Source organism: Protopterus annectens, chromosome 1.part1 (assembly GCF_019279795.1).
Source record: "Protopterus annectens isolate FY-2018-M chromosome 1.part1, PAN1.0, whole genome shotgun sequence".
In the NCBI taxonomy this organism is placed as follows: Eukaryota; Metazoa; Chordata; order Ceratodontiformes; family Protopteridae; genus Protopterus; species Protopterus annectens.
In genome coordinates this window covers 1,480,881,625-1,480,894,716 of record NC_056726.1, presented here as the reverse complement: position 1 = coordinate 1,480,894,716, position 13,092 = coordinate 1,480,881,625, and the positions used below count along the sequence as shown (strand labels likewise).

The following is a 13,092-nucleotide window of genomic DNA, read 5'->3' as shown; positions in this document are numbered from 1 at the left end:
AGAGCAGACTTCATTGCTGGTCTTGCAGCTCCTCCATTGTAGGACTCGTGCAGGATAAGTGCTGCTTTTGTACTCCTCCATTGTTGCATGGATTTCCCTGCAGCAGGGATTCCTCTGACGAACATAGTGCAGCCGTTATTTATTTATTTTTTACATTTGTTTACCGGGGAGGTCCGACTGGACAAAGCTGTACGTTTTCAGTGGAAGCTCGGGGAGAAAAGCTCCATGCTAACATACTATATACGCAAGATATTCATACGAGCATTGTGGTTTACGCATACATACAGTTATAAAATATGGCAGTTTTATGATTGCATAAGATATTTACATAACCATAGTTGTTTAGACATAAAATTAAAAGTCTAGCAGGTAGTAACATATGATTGTTGTTCCATACAGTATGTTTAGTAGAGGTAATCATGAAGATGTTATGAAGACAAAATCAAAAACGAACAAAACCGAGTCCAAACTGGCCGTAATCTTTTTATTATAAAACCTACCTGGGTTAAATAGTTCTGTACCTTTAAAACTTAGGTTTTTTTTTATCATACTTAAGTGGCTTCAGCTTGTCTCCCTGTTGTTCTTTATTATCAGAAAACCATGGTCTAGCCCTGGCTTCCCTGTTGGATATTATATTGTTCTTAATTTTTTCAAAATTTTCCTTTGAATACCCCTTTTTCTTAAGATGTTTATTTAACACATCAGTTTCTTTGTGAAACTCTATCTGTGCACAGCCGAGAAACTATGTCCCCTTGCCCTTGTATAATGATAAAAAAACCTAAGGTAGTCCTACATTATAGTAATGAAGTGTATGGGATATGTGATATTAGTAAGCAAAACTGGAAGATACTAAGAAGTGACTATCACTTGAAGGATATTTTAGATGAGAAACCCAGATTTACCTTCAAGCACAATAGTAATATAAAATACATGTTATGCATAGAACCTGGTTTAAAAAATAAGAAGGCGGCTAACGGCGTTTCCTCTGCACCATGAGAACAGGGACTTTTCCCTGTAGGCATTGTAAAGCATGTTCAAATATGAATGGCTTAAATTATTTTGCACATCCCGTTACAAACAAAAAATCCACATTTGAGTTTTATGCAGATTGCCATACAGAGAATGTGGTGTACTTAGCATGCTGCAAGTTATGTACGACTTTTATGTTTGAAAAACGAAGTGCAACTTAAAAACACGGATATCGCACCATTTGTCATCTCTTAGAACGATAAACATAATGCATTGTACCAGCATGTTTCCAGATCTTACTTTTGTTTTTATAATTCTGCATGTTGCACAGATGAAAAGGGGGGGGGGCATTGTCAGTGATAGAGTATGCAGAGTTAGGATGGATCATACAGTTGGCTGCTGACAACCCACCTGGGTTAAATAGTTCTGTACCTTTAAAATCGGCCTTAATGAAAAGGCGGGTCAAGTATAGAAAGTAATTGGTTACTTTTAGAAATGTTTTAATATTTAAAGACTGTCATGATTATGTGAAGTTTGTCTGATGAAGGGTTTTTTAACCTGAAAGAGCTTACGATTTATAATAAAAGTTTATGGCCAGTTTGGTTTCTGTTTCGTTTGTTTTTGGATTTGTTCTTACAAGAGGTCTGAGAGGAGTCCTTAAGGGAAGCTAAGAGGCTTGTGTTTTGCTACATCTTATGAACATAAGAAAAGAAAGGAAAAACTAAAAATACTAGCCAGTTTGTCAAAGGAGGAGAATATAGACAAGTTCATATGAGGTTCATTGACATTTTAAGGGAAAGCTTTTCCCTTAGTCTAGGGGAGAGTTGGTGGGTATAGATGGGACAGTGGGGAGTAGGCTGCAGTGAGTTGGTAAGTAACATGTAATAATATATAGTGCATCTATGGGAGTTTTTAAAGAAGAGGTTGGATAGTGGGTAGGGAAAAGGTGTTAGAATATGTCAGCCAGGTGCTAGGCAGTTGCATGTCCAGGAATTGTTTAGGTGGGGGATGAGCTGTTTTTTGAAGATGGTTTTGTTAGGTTGTACCTTAATTTTATAGTGGTAGGGAATTCCAAGTCTTGGCAATGTTGCTAGAATACAGGGAGTCACCGGAGCTGTAATGGCTTTTGGAGATTGCAATTAATGCCTTGTTGGTGGATCAAGTTCTTTGTTTGAGTAGAGGGTGATCGGGTCTTGTAAGGCTGGAGTTTTGTCAGGTTGGTACAGTATTTGGTGAGCTAGAAGAAGTTGGTTTAGAGCTAAGGTGTTAAGGAGCTCCAGCCAGGAAAGCTGTTTTAGGGCTTGACACTGGTGGGTGTGGTAGGAGGAGTTTGTGGCGAATTTTGCTATTTTGTTGTAGCATACTAGCTTGTTTAAATATTTTTTTTGTTTAGATTAATTAGGACAGGAGAAGCATACAGTAAGTACGTTATTTACTGTAGATTTGTTCAATTCCTGGAATCGCTACTGCGTTTGGGACTTATCCAAACCCCCCCCCCGACCTCCCACAAACATGCACAAAAAAAATCAAGCTAAAATATTTTGCAGTCATACAGCTATTAGGGAAGGCCATTTGTATCCCTAATAGCTCTCTGCAAAATTTCTCCCAAGTCCTGCTGAGCACAGGGTTGCTTTTGATCCCAAAGGGGTCAAATGTTACCCATGTATGGGCACAAACCATGGTCACACTTGATGGTCTCAGCCTAAATTCATTCTCAATGAAAATAATCAACAATTGCATAATTGCTCTGATGTCTGTGTTAATAGGAGGGAACCAGTTCAAATCTCTGAGTGTGGCCGAGCGCACTGATGAATGGGTGAGGTCATTTCCCATGCTTTTGTGAATACTGCTGCAACAATGTCCCCTGGATTTGAACACACATTGCTGTGTTAATTCGGTGCTGTACTTCATGTAGAACAGTTAAGCTACTAATAGTGCTACAAGAACTGATGTTTAATGCTTAGTTTTCACTGCTTTGTAGCAGATTAGCTATTATTTTATTTTGATCTAAGGTCCTGTATTGTCCTCTTTGTCCATACTGACTGTTTGGTTATCTTAGGTTCATATGTGTTTACTAGGCTAACGATCACAAGGGCCTTTTTAAGCCTAGCCATGCATCTCAAATCTCTGACAAGTTCTGGTACCCTTGATAAGTGTAAGCAGGGGCTTAGGAGAAGAAACGTTTACAAGCAGAAGCCTGAGAGATGGACCATTTACAGGCTGCCTGTGTCCATTACAGACAAGTGCCAAACCAGGGATGAATTTCTTGTTCCCCATCCAGGTGTCCAAGTTGTACTTGTATTGGGTTATGGAGGAACTGGCATTGATGGGGAGCCTGTTCCAGAGAAGGCTTAGTCTGTGGGATACATACCGGTTTCTCCAGCTGGTTCTATTTATATCACAGGCAAGGTTTGTCTTTAGAATGGGTAATTCTGGTGCAATTTGTTTTGCAGGTATGCAGGAGGCCCATCAGAGTGGGGTCTGACAGTGCTGTATATGCCAGGCATAGATGCCCCCCTCAATAGTCTGTAGGAGACTGAATACAGGGATAGGGCCTTGAGATATGTCTGCATAGGACATATTACCTATGCCCTGTATTCTTTTAGTGACCCCAGAAGTTCTGTATTCTTTCATATTTCAGGATTACATGATCCGGTTTTCTAAGCTTTCACCTTTTCATTCTTCTCCATTTCAAGTATATTTAAATAGTTTTGTAGTACCTCTTGAAGAAATATAGCCACTGAAGATTGTGTCCAAAAGTAGACCAGACAAACTCCATACTACTAATTCTGTCAGAGCTATTTCAATTCTATTATAACACAACTAGACAGATGAATAGACTAAGGCACACTTAGTCTAAGATGTCACCCCCTGAATGAAACATACTGTCCAGTTTATATACTCTTTTCAACCAATGTTATTTTTAATTTCCTTGTGACTTGTTCTTCTGGTTTCTGTCTGTGTCATGAAAAAGTCCATGGTTATTTCATGCCCTTTTTTGGTTCTTGCTGTATCTGAAGACTTCACAAAAGTTTCTCCACATCATCTTTGTGTCACTTAACCTGTCTGCATTTTATTTATTTATGTATTTCTGCATCTGAAAGCCAAGAAAGTCCGCTTCCTTTTTTTCTATAACAGGATGCATGTACAGTATTGCCCACAGCTATATGTTATTAATATATAAGCTGAACATAACTGTTCTTGCAATGCAAGCATATTATTTTGAAAACTGCTGTTTGGCCTTGCACATTTCCTTTTACTGTACACACAGTATTTTTGGGAAAAGCATTTTAATTTACACAATATCTATCACCTCTAGGGATTTTTCTCATGACCTTCTTACTGAGGTTGGCCCCAGTGATGCATGTAACCGTATGTGCTTACTGTGTTATTTAATTCTTAGGAGAGTTTCTTCTAAGTGGGTAGTCTTTACTGTGTGGCCACCCTACTATGTCTGGACGTATTCGCAGCTAGCCTTGACTTTTTCCGTTCCTTGTTGTGGGCAGGTGTATATTTATGCAGCTTTTCTTTCTTTTTTCTCCGGTCGTCCGGACTAGTGGATGAGTTAATGGCAGGGACTAGGCATGCTGTGCAGGTTTGGTGCCACCGTGTCACAGTACATCTCTGCTTGTGATTAGGGGTGCTGAAAACAAAAAAATAGGGGGGGGGGGACTTGGGGACTACAAGTGATTCTTTCTGCAGTCTACCCAGGAAAAAAGACTTCCTGCCTGAACAGCTGATTAAGTACGTATTTTTTTGTTGAATATTATGCCACTGGGTAAGAGATTGTGCTGACATGGTGTAATGAATTCAGTAAGGTCCCCTAAGGGGTATGACTGAGGGTTTTTTTTTACCTTTTACCAAACGTGTGATCTACTGTTTTTTTTTTTTTCTTTCCTAGGCATCTCAGAGTGGAAGAGTATCTGTACCGCAGTCTGTCTTTTTGGTGACTACAAGATTCGCTATTTTAACAGGAACAGGATGGAGCTTGTGCCGATCATTAATACACCTTTTTAGGACCTACTCGGTCTTAAATTTACTGTTTCTCTGTTACCCGTAAGTAGTACCTATTGGTTTATTACATGGTTTTAATGTGTTTAGTCCTCTGTTTAGTGCTAGTGAAATGGCACCTGTAGGTCTTGTAAAGATTTTCTGTTATAACATTCTCATTTTTACAGTATACATTTATAGCTTTTCAATTTTGTGTTCCAGTACAACTCGTATAGTAGTATTGCTTCTGTTATCTTTACCCTGATAGTGGGCCCAGAATAGCTTGCTATGATAAAATATTGGATAGGTCATATGCTAGTTTTAATTCTTGCAGCTGTCCACACGTTAGGTCGTATTGGTTTTTCCATTTTGATGGAGTGCATTTAGATTGACTGAATTTGGTTTGTGAGAAGTTAACTCCTCAGCTGACTTTATTTTTAAAATCACTTATTGGGTCTGTCCATTTTAGACGTGTGCATGAAGTGTGTTCTGCAGTTACTTGCTTAATCTGTTCAAAGCCATGGGGAGAACCAGAGCCTGTATCAGTACTGGTTAAGGGTTGGGAGAACCAGAGCCTGTATCGGTACTTGTTAAAGGTGAGGAGAACCAGAGCCTGTATCAGTACTGGTTAAGGGTGAGGCGAACCAGAGCCTGTATCCGTACTGGTTAAGGGTGAGGCGAACCAGAGCCTGTATCCGTACTGGTTAAGGGTGAGGCGAACCAGAGCCTGTATCAGTACTGGTTAAGGGTGAGGCGAACCAGAGCCTGTATCAGTACTGGTTAAGGGTGAGGCGAACCAGAGCCTGTATCAGTACTGGTTAAGGGTGAAGGCGAACCAGAGCCTGTATCAGTACTGGTTAAGGGTGAGGCGAACCACAGCCTGTATCAGTACTGGTTAAGGGTGAGGCGAACCAGAACCTGTATCAGTACTGGTTAAGGGTGAGGCAGAGAAACATCAATGGTGGTCACCAGTCTCTTGCTAGACTTACAGATACGTGGCATTACACATCTGTGGACAGTTTCAGCTATGTTGTGTGTTTAGCCCATGATTGGCAGCACAGAGGATCATTTATGAGCCTCTTTCTGTAGTTCAGGGTTTGATTCCCTCAGCCTCCATTTGCCTACTGTGTGACTGTCCAGTAAAGTAGGGACTTCTCTGTAGCAGTTGGGGAAACTGGGTTAGACTCCTCAATGGTCTCCACCTTTTAAACCTATGATTGAACATTGTGATTTTCGTCTAGAATATTTTGTGGTATGATTCTTATTTACTTTCCTTGTTTGAGAACCGGAGTGAGGACATATTATAATCAAGCCATTGTTTTTGTTGATGCCGAGTGTCTATATTTGGCAAGACTGTTGAAAGGCATTTGTTGGATTAATTAAGGATTCTTCTGTTTGTACACATTTGCCAGGCTCCTTTCATAACAGCCTTGCTTTCAGGTCACAACCTGCTTTCAGGGGGTTTAACCCCCCCCCCCCCCCCCGAATTCATGAAAAATTCTTCTCATCTGAGGTAACTGACTTAAGCTCCTGTACTTTAGCAAGGGGTGTGCAGTGTCCCTACTCCTTTGAAAAGCTAATTCATGAGATTAACAAAAACATGTTCTCCCCGTCGTCTAGCATCACAAGTAATAAGCAGACTGGCATTTGCTTTGTTTTAGAATCGTAACATTGTAGCAGAATATATAGGCCCTTCTGTACAGCCTGTGTATCCTGCACATTTGCTTTGCTTTAGAATAGTAACATTGTAGCAGAATATATAGGCCCTTCTGTACAGCCTGTGTATCCTGCACATTTGCTTTGCTTTAGAATAGTAACATTGTAGCAGAATATATAGGCCCTTCTGTACAGCCTGTGTATCCTGCACATTTGCTTTGCTTTAGAATAGTAACATTGTAGCAGAATATATAGGCCCTTCTGTACAGCCTGTGTATCCTGCACATTTGCTTTGCTTTAGAATAGTAACATTGTAGCAGAATATATAGGCCCTTCTGTACAGCCTGTGTATCCTGCACATTTGCTTTGCTTTAGAATAGTAACATTGTAGCAGAATATATAGGCCCTTCTGTACAGCCTGTGTATCCTGCACATTTGCTTTGCTTTAGAATAGTAACATTGTGGCCCCTTCTGTACAGCCTGTGTATCCTGCACATTTGCTTTGCTTTAGAATAGTAACATTGTAGCAGAATATATAGGCCCTTCTGTACAGCCTGTGTATCCTGCACATTTGCTTTGCTTTAGAATAGTAACATTGTAGCAGAATATATAGGCCTTTCTGTACAGCCTGTGTATCCTGCACATTTTCATGCTGTCATTTCCTGCAGAGCTTCATTTGCTACCTTTTACTGTGAAACCACTCATAATTGGGTCTCCTGCCAAATGTTTCCTCCACTACACTATGGTTTGTACTATGCCCTTTTGCTGATCAGGAATAGACAAATATGTTTGTTTATTTTTTTTAAATGTTCTGTTGCCTTCTTTTCAGTTTCATTTTGGAGTGAGAGAGCATGGATCAGGCAGGACTGCATGGATCAGGCAATCCCAAATAAAACCAAGACTCTTTCCACAAAGGGCAAACGTCCAGTCTGGTGGACCCCAGCCATTAACAAACTTTACAATAAGAGGAGAATGCTATTACATGATAGAACAAAATCCATAAAAGGGAAGTCACCCCTGATCATTATTAGTAAAAAAAAATACGAGCACTCATAAAATCAACTAAGGCCAATTTTGAGAGAAAAATTGCCATGGATTCAAAGGACAATCATAAGGCCTTTTTCAGCTATGTTAGGAACCTGGGTGGAAACTCCCAGATATGCTCAGAATTAGTCCAAAATGATACAAAAATCACTGAACCCACAGACATTGCCAACATACTGGCAGACAGGTTCAGTGCAAACTTCACCCCCCCCCCTAAAGGAGAGATAACTATCCCAGCCGAGTGTAGCCTCCCGGACATCTGAAATGCGCAGGTGAAAGCTGCTCTCTAAAGCTAAAAACACAGCATCAATGGGACCGGATGGTGTCCCCGGCTGTGTGCTACACGAGCTAAATGAGGAATTAAACCCGCACATAAGGCAGCTGTTTAATCTCAGCCTTACCACAGGATACGTGCCCAAGGAGTGGCATACGTCAACTGTGGTCCCACTCCACAAAGGCGGCGCCTCTACGGACCCTGGTAATTACCGCCCCATAAGCTTAACAAGTCTAGTCTGCAAAGCTATGGAGAGGATCATAATGGAGCTCATAAACAAAGATATAGGGGACTTGCAGACATTGGACCTGACCCAGTTTGGCTTTGTCAAGGGAAGATCATGCCTTTTGAACTTGGTTGACTTCTTCGAAACAGTCACCAAGGCCATTGATGAGGGAAAGGCAGTCCATACAGCCTACCTTGACCTTGCAAAGGCTTTCGACACAATACCCCACTCGGGTATTGTAGAAAAACTTACCAGCTTAAATGTAAACCCATATGTCACAAGATGGGTTGCAAACTGGCTTAAGGACAGAACCCACAGGGTTAGAGTTGCTGGCGCTGTGTCAGACTCCAAGCCGGTCACAAGTGGTGTCCCACAGGGCTCGGTCCTTGGCCCCCTATTGTTTGGCATCTACTTCTCAGAAGTACAGGCCAACATGGGAGGACTTTGGCTGACAAAGTTTGCAGACGAATGCAAACTGGGCGCCATAGTGGAAAGTGCTTCGGACACGGATATCCTTCAGAAGGGACTCACGGAAACAGATAGCTGGTGCCAGAGCCATGGCCTGAAGTTAAACGCCAAAAAATGTATAGTCATACCCTTCGGGAAAAACAAGGTAACCCCAAGCTACCATATAGGTGGCAATCCACTAAGCACAGAAGAGGTTATCAGGGACCTGGGGACCCAGGTTGACAGTGGCCTTTCTTTTGACACTCACGTTGCTAAAGTGGTTAGAAAGACCTTCTACATTGCCCACCTGATCATGAAGGGATTCACATCCAGATCTAGTGAGGTAATTGTTCCCTGTACTCTTCACTTATCAGACCAATGATAGAGTACAATGCCCCATTCGGGATGTATCTCACCCGACATCTGCAGCAATTGGAGAGACCCCAAAAGTTCCTCACCAAAAGGATAAAGGGACTCCAAAATCTGTCATATGCTGCCAGATTGAAGAAACTCCAGCTCTATTCAGTCGCATACCGTCTGCTCAGAGGTGACATGTGCCTGACATACAAGGCCATGTCCAACCCGGAATTAATGGACATGCTCCACCTCAAAAATCCAAATCCACCAAAACCACTAGAGCAAGCGACTCAAACCTTAGCACGGATATAAATAGGACGTGCTGGAGGGATAGATTTATCACTCAGAGACTCCCTATGCTGTGGAATAAAATCCCGGTCCATGTGAGGCAGAGCACCTCGCTGACTCTGTTCAAGAGAAATCTAGACCTGTGGATGGGAGATCGTAGGTTTACCCCGGGAATCATCTCTGTGTCACTGCTGGACAGAGGCACAACAAACTAATGGGCACAGTATTTTTTCATATAAGGGGTGGCGTAAGCCACAAAAATTTGGGCTAGGCTTATAAATGCCTTAGGGCAGATAGCCTAGTATAAACCTATGAACCTATGAACCTATTTCTATTATGCTTTTCTCTGATGAATAATGAATTGCAAGAAGAATGTTCTACCCAGACCCTTGTTTGGTTTTAGTTGCCCCATATTCCATACATATGTTGTTATTTGAGAAGTTTAGTGATGGTGGAATGGTACCCTTGAACAAGTCCAGACTGAGCAAATGAATTGTGGAGAAGACACAAGAGGAGTGATTTCTGGACCAGAAATTTGTAGCTTATTGGCCGTTTTGGCAGTTTTTCTCTCTTTCAACTTTGTTTTAAAAGCCCACATTTGTGCTTGTTTCCCGCCTTTCCTGTAACTAGTCTAGACCATCTACAGATTTGCTGTATCCAGGACTGTTTGTAAGCTTCTGAGCGGTGCCAAAGTCTGCTCTTCAATTTTTCCCTTAGATCTGCTAGTTCTCTCCTCTCCTACACTTTTACTAGCTTATTAGTTTAGCACTTTCCCCAGACTTCTTATAACAATTATTGTAGCATACAAAAGTGGTACCAGCACTAAACATTCTACAAGGAAATGGCTCCAGTACTTATTATTAATGCCAACCCCTCCAGGCATGTCTAAAGGTCAGTTCCCTGTGCTTTCTCTTATTAACCTAGTGAACTTGGGCATCCTGAGGCAATGTAGCAACTGCCTCATGCACTCCAACAACTCTCTCTTCTTACCTCCCAACACTCAGACTTGCGAGAGATGCACTTATATATCCAAATTGGAAGCCACGCACTCCACAGCCAAGACCGGAATAGCTGGCCAAGAGGAGAAGGTTAACACTTGCACCACACCACATGGAACACATAGCCCTCCAGAATGCACACCAGCACTGTCTTCACATAAAAACACAAACCACACCCCCACCTTCGCGAAAGCTCTCAATAAAAATCTACCCAAACAGCTGAGACCTCCAAGACAGAAATGCACTTGACCACCACAACACTAATCACGAGACACACAGCTCTCCTAAATGGTGTGCCACTCAACCAAAGCCCCTAAGGCAAAACAGCATGCCCAACACATTAGTCATAGGTGACTCGATAGTGAGGCATACTGATGTCCCACTCACTAGGTTGAATAAGGAGAAAGTAACGGTCAGCTGCCTGTAAGGTGCCAGGATTCACCACATAACACATGCACTCAGGTCCCTCAACAACTGGTACAAATATGACTGTCATTGTACATGTGGGTGTAAATGACCTGAGACATACCACCCTGGACTACATGAAAAGAGACCATACCAGTAGGGGTTGGGAGGGTGGCCTAATGGTTAATGTGTTTGCCTTACAAACACAAGGTTTGAATCTCACAAGGGATAATTAGCTATGCTTAAAGTGGCTCACAAGGGCAGTTAGCTTAGTACTAATCTATGAACCTAAGTAGATTGCCAGGCACCCAGTATTACTGCTGCACAGGTTAAAACAGCACTGTCCAAGGCCAAAAATGCAGCTTCTATGGGACCTGACAGTATCCCTGGCTTTGTTCTACATGGACTGCAGAGTGAGCTGGCACCTCACCTGTGTGCCATGTTGAATCACAGCCTCACCTTAGGTTTTGTCCCTACCGAATGGCGCACTGCTACAGTCATCCCTCTCCACAAAGGAGGAGTGACTACAGACCCTGGGAACTATCGCCCCATTAGCCTGACGAGTCTGATATGCAAAGCTATGGAACGCATCATCATGGACCTAATAAACAAGGATATAGGGAATCTCCAAACTCTGGATCCCACGCAGTTTGATTTTGTGAAGAGTAGGTCATGCCTGCTCTATTTGGTCGACTTCTTTGAGTCAGTCATCAGAGCTGTGGATGAAGGCAAGGTGGTTCATACAGCCTACCTCGATCTGGCCAAGGCCTTTGATACCATTCCCCACTCAGGAATCGTAGAAAAACTCACGAAGCTAGGCATCAACCCCTATATCACTAGATGGGTTGCAAACTGGCTCACAGATAGAACCCACAGTGTGAAAGTAGATGACTCTAAGTCAGACTGCAGACCAGTCACGAGTGGAATCCCTCTGGGTTTTGTTCTGGGTCCTCTGCTATTTTGTTCTGGATCCTCTGCTATTTGGTAGCTACTTCTCTGAAGTCCAGGCCAACACAAAGGGACTCTGGATGACAAAGTTCGCAGACAGTTGCAAGTCGGCAGCTATTAACTCCCGGAGTGATGTTGACATAGGTTCATAGGTTGATACTTGACTATCTGCCCTAGGGCATTTATAAGCCTAGCCAGAGTGTGTTTGGCTTTTGCCACCCTTTTAGATTAGTTGAATGCGCCTCTGTATAGTAGGTCACAGAAGATGGCCCTTTTGAGGTTAGTTATACGTTCATAGGTTGATACTAGGACATCTTACAGAAAGGCCTCACTGAGACCAACGACTGGTGTTGGAACCTTAGCCTTAAACTCAGTGCCAAAAAATGTCGTTATCCCCTTGGGGAAAACCCGGTTCCCTTGAATTACCACATCGATGGTAGTCCACTGAACACAGAAGGCATTATAAGAGATCTGGGAACACAGGTTGACAGCAACTTCTCTTTTGACCACCACATTGCCTCTGTGGTCAGAAAGTCCTATGTGGCACATCTCATTACTAAGGGTTTTGCATCCAGGAAGAAAGAGGTCATTGTCTCCCTTTACTTTTCCCTCATTAGGCCAATCATCGAGTTCAATGTCCCATTTAGCATGTACCTCACTAGAGACCTGCAACTACTGGAGAGGCCACAAAAGTACCTCACAAAGAGGATCCTAAGCCTTAAACACTTGTCCTACATGGACAGACTCAAAAAAACTCCAACTATTCTCTTTCTCATATTGCCTACTTAGAGGCGATCTCTGCTTGACTTACAAAGCCATGTCTGACCCAGCTCTCTTAGAAATGCTACATCTAAAGAAATCCCAATCCCTCTGCACCACACATTCCAGAGACCTGAACCTCATTGCCACAATCAACAGAACATGCTGGAGGTTCAGGTTCATAACCCAGAGACTGCCCATGCTATGGAATAGACTTACCATACAGGTCAAGCAGAGCACCTCACTGGCCCTCTTCAAGAGAAAACTTGATGAGTGGATGGGAAATAGAATCACCTCCAGGGTCACTCCAGTGTCTCTACTCAACAGAGGCACTGGGAACTAAGGTCTGGTGGCACAATGCCAGGGTAATCCTATGGGCTAGGCTTGTAAAGGCTCCAGGACCATTAGCCTAGTACACACCTATGAATGGTCTGGGTGAAGGAGGAATTGGGGTTTTGCTCCAGACTTTTTCACTGTTCAGAATCCTGGAGAGCTTTCTGAACAGTTTCTGGACTTCGATGATTTTGTAGCGGTGTGTGGGTGGGGTGGGTGGGCGTGTGTTGTATGCGAGGATCTGGTATGAGGAAAGGTCCACCCTCATTAGCAATAAGACTGAAAGTGCAGACTTTGTCAGGTTGACATGTAAAACTTTGACAGACTGTTCTCTCCTGCCATTAAATGATGCTGTAGCTGTGATCTTCCTTAACAGATCTGTGTTGCTGAAATCAGTT

At 42.6% G+C, this 13,092-nt stretch overlaps 1 protein-coding gene across 3 annotated transcripts in view; it reads left to right on the top strand.

Moving 5' to 3' along the window:
• The window catches only part of TMEM39B (transmembrane protein 39B), a 509,422-nt gene that overhangs the window by 227,707 nt on the left and 268,623 nt on the right, over positions 1-13,092 (top strand). For all 3 annotated transcript variants that reach the window (XM_044082633.1, XM_044082642.1, XM_044082651.1), the window contains one exon: positions 4,871-5,025. In XM_044082633.1, coding sequence (XP_043938568.1) covers positions 4,871-5,025 — 155 coding nt within the window. The remainder of the gene's footprint in view (positions 1-4,870; positions 5,026-13,092) is intronic.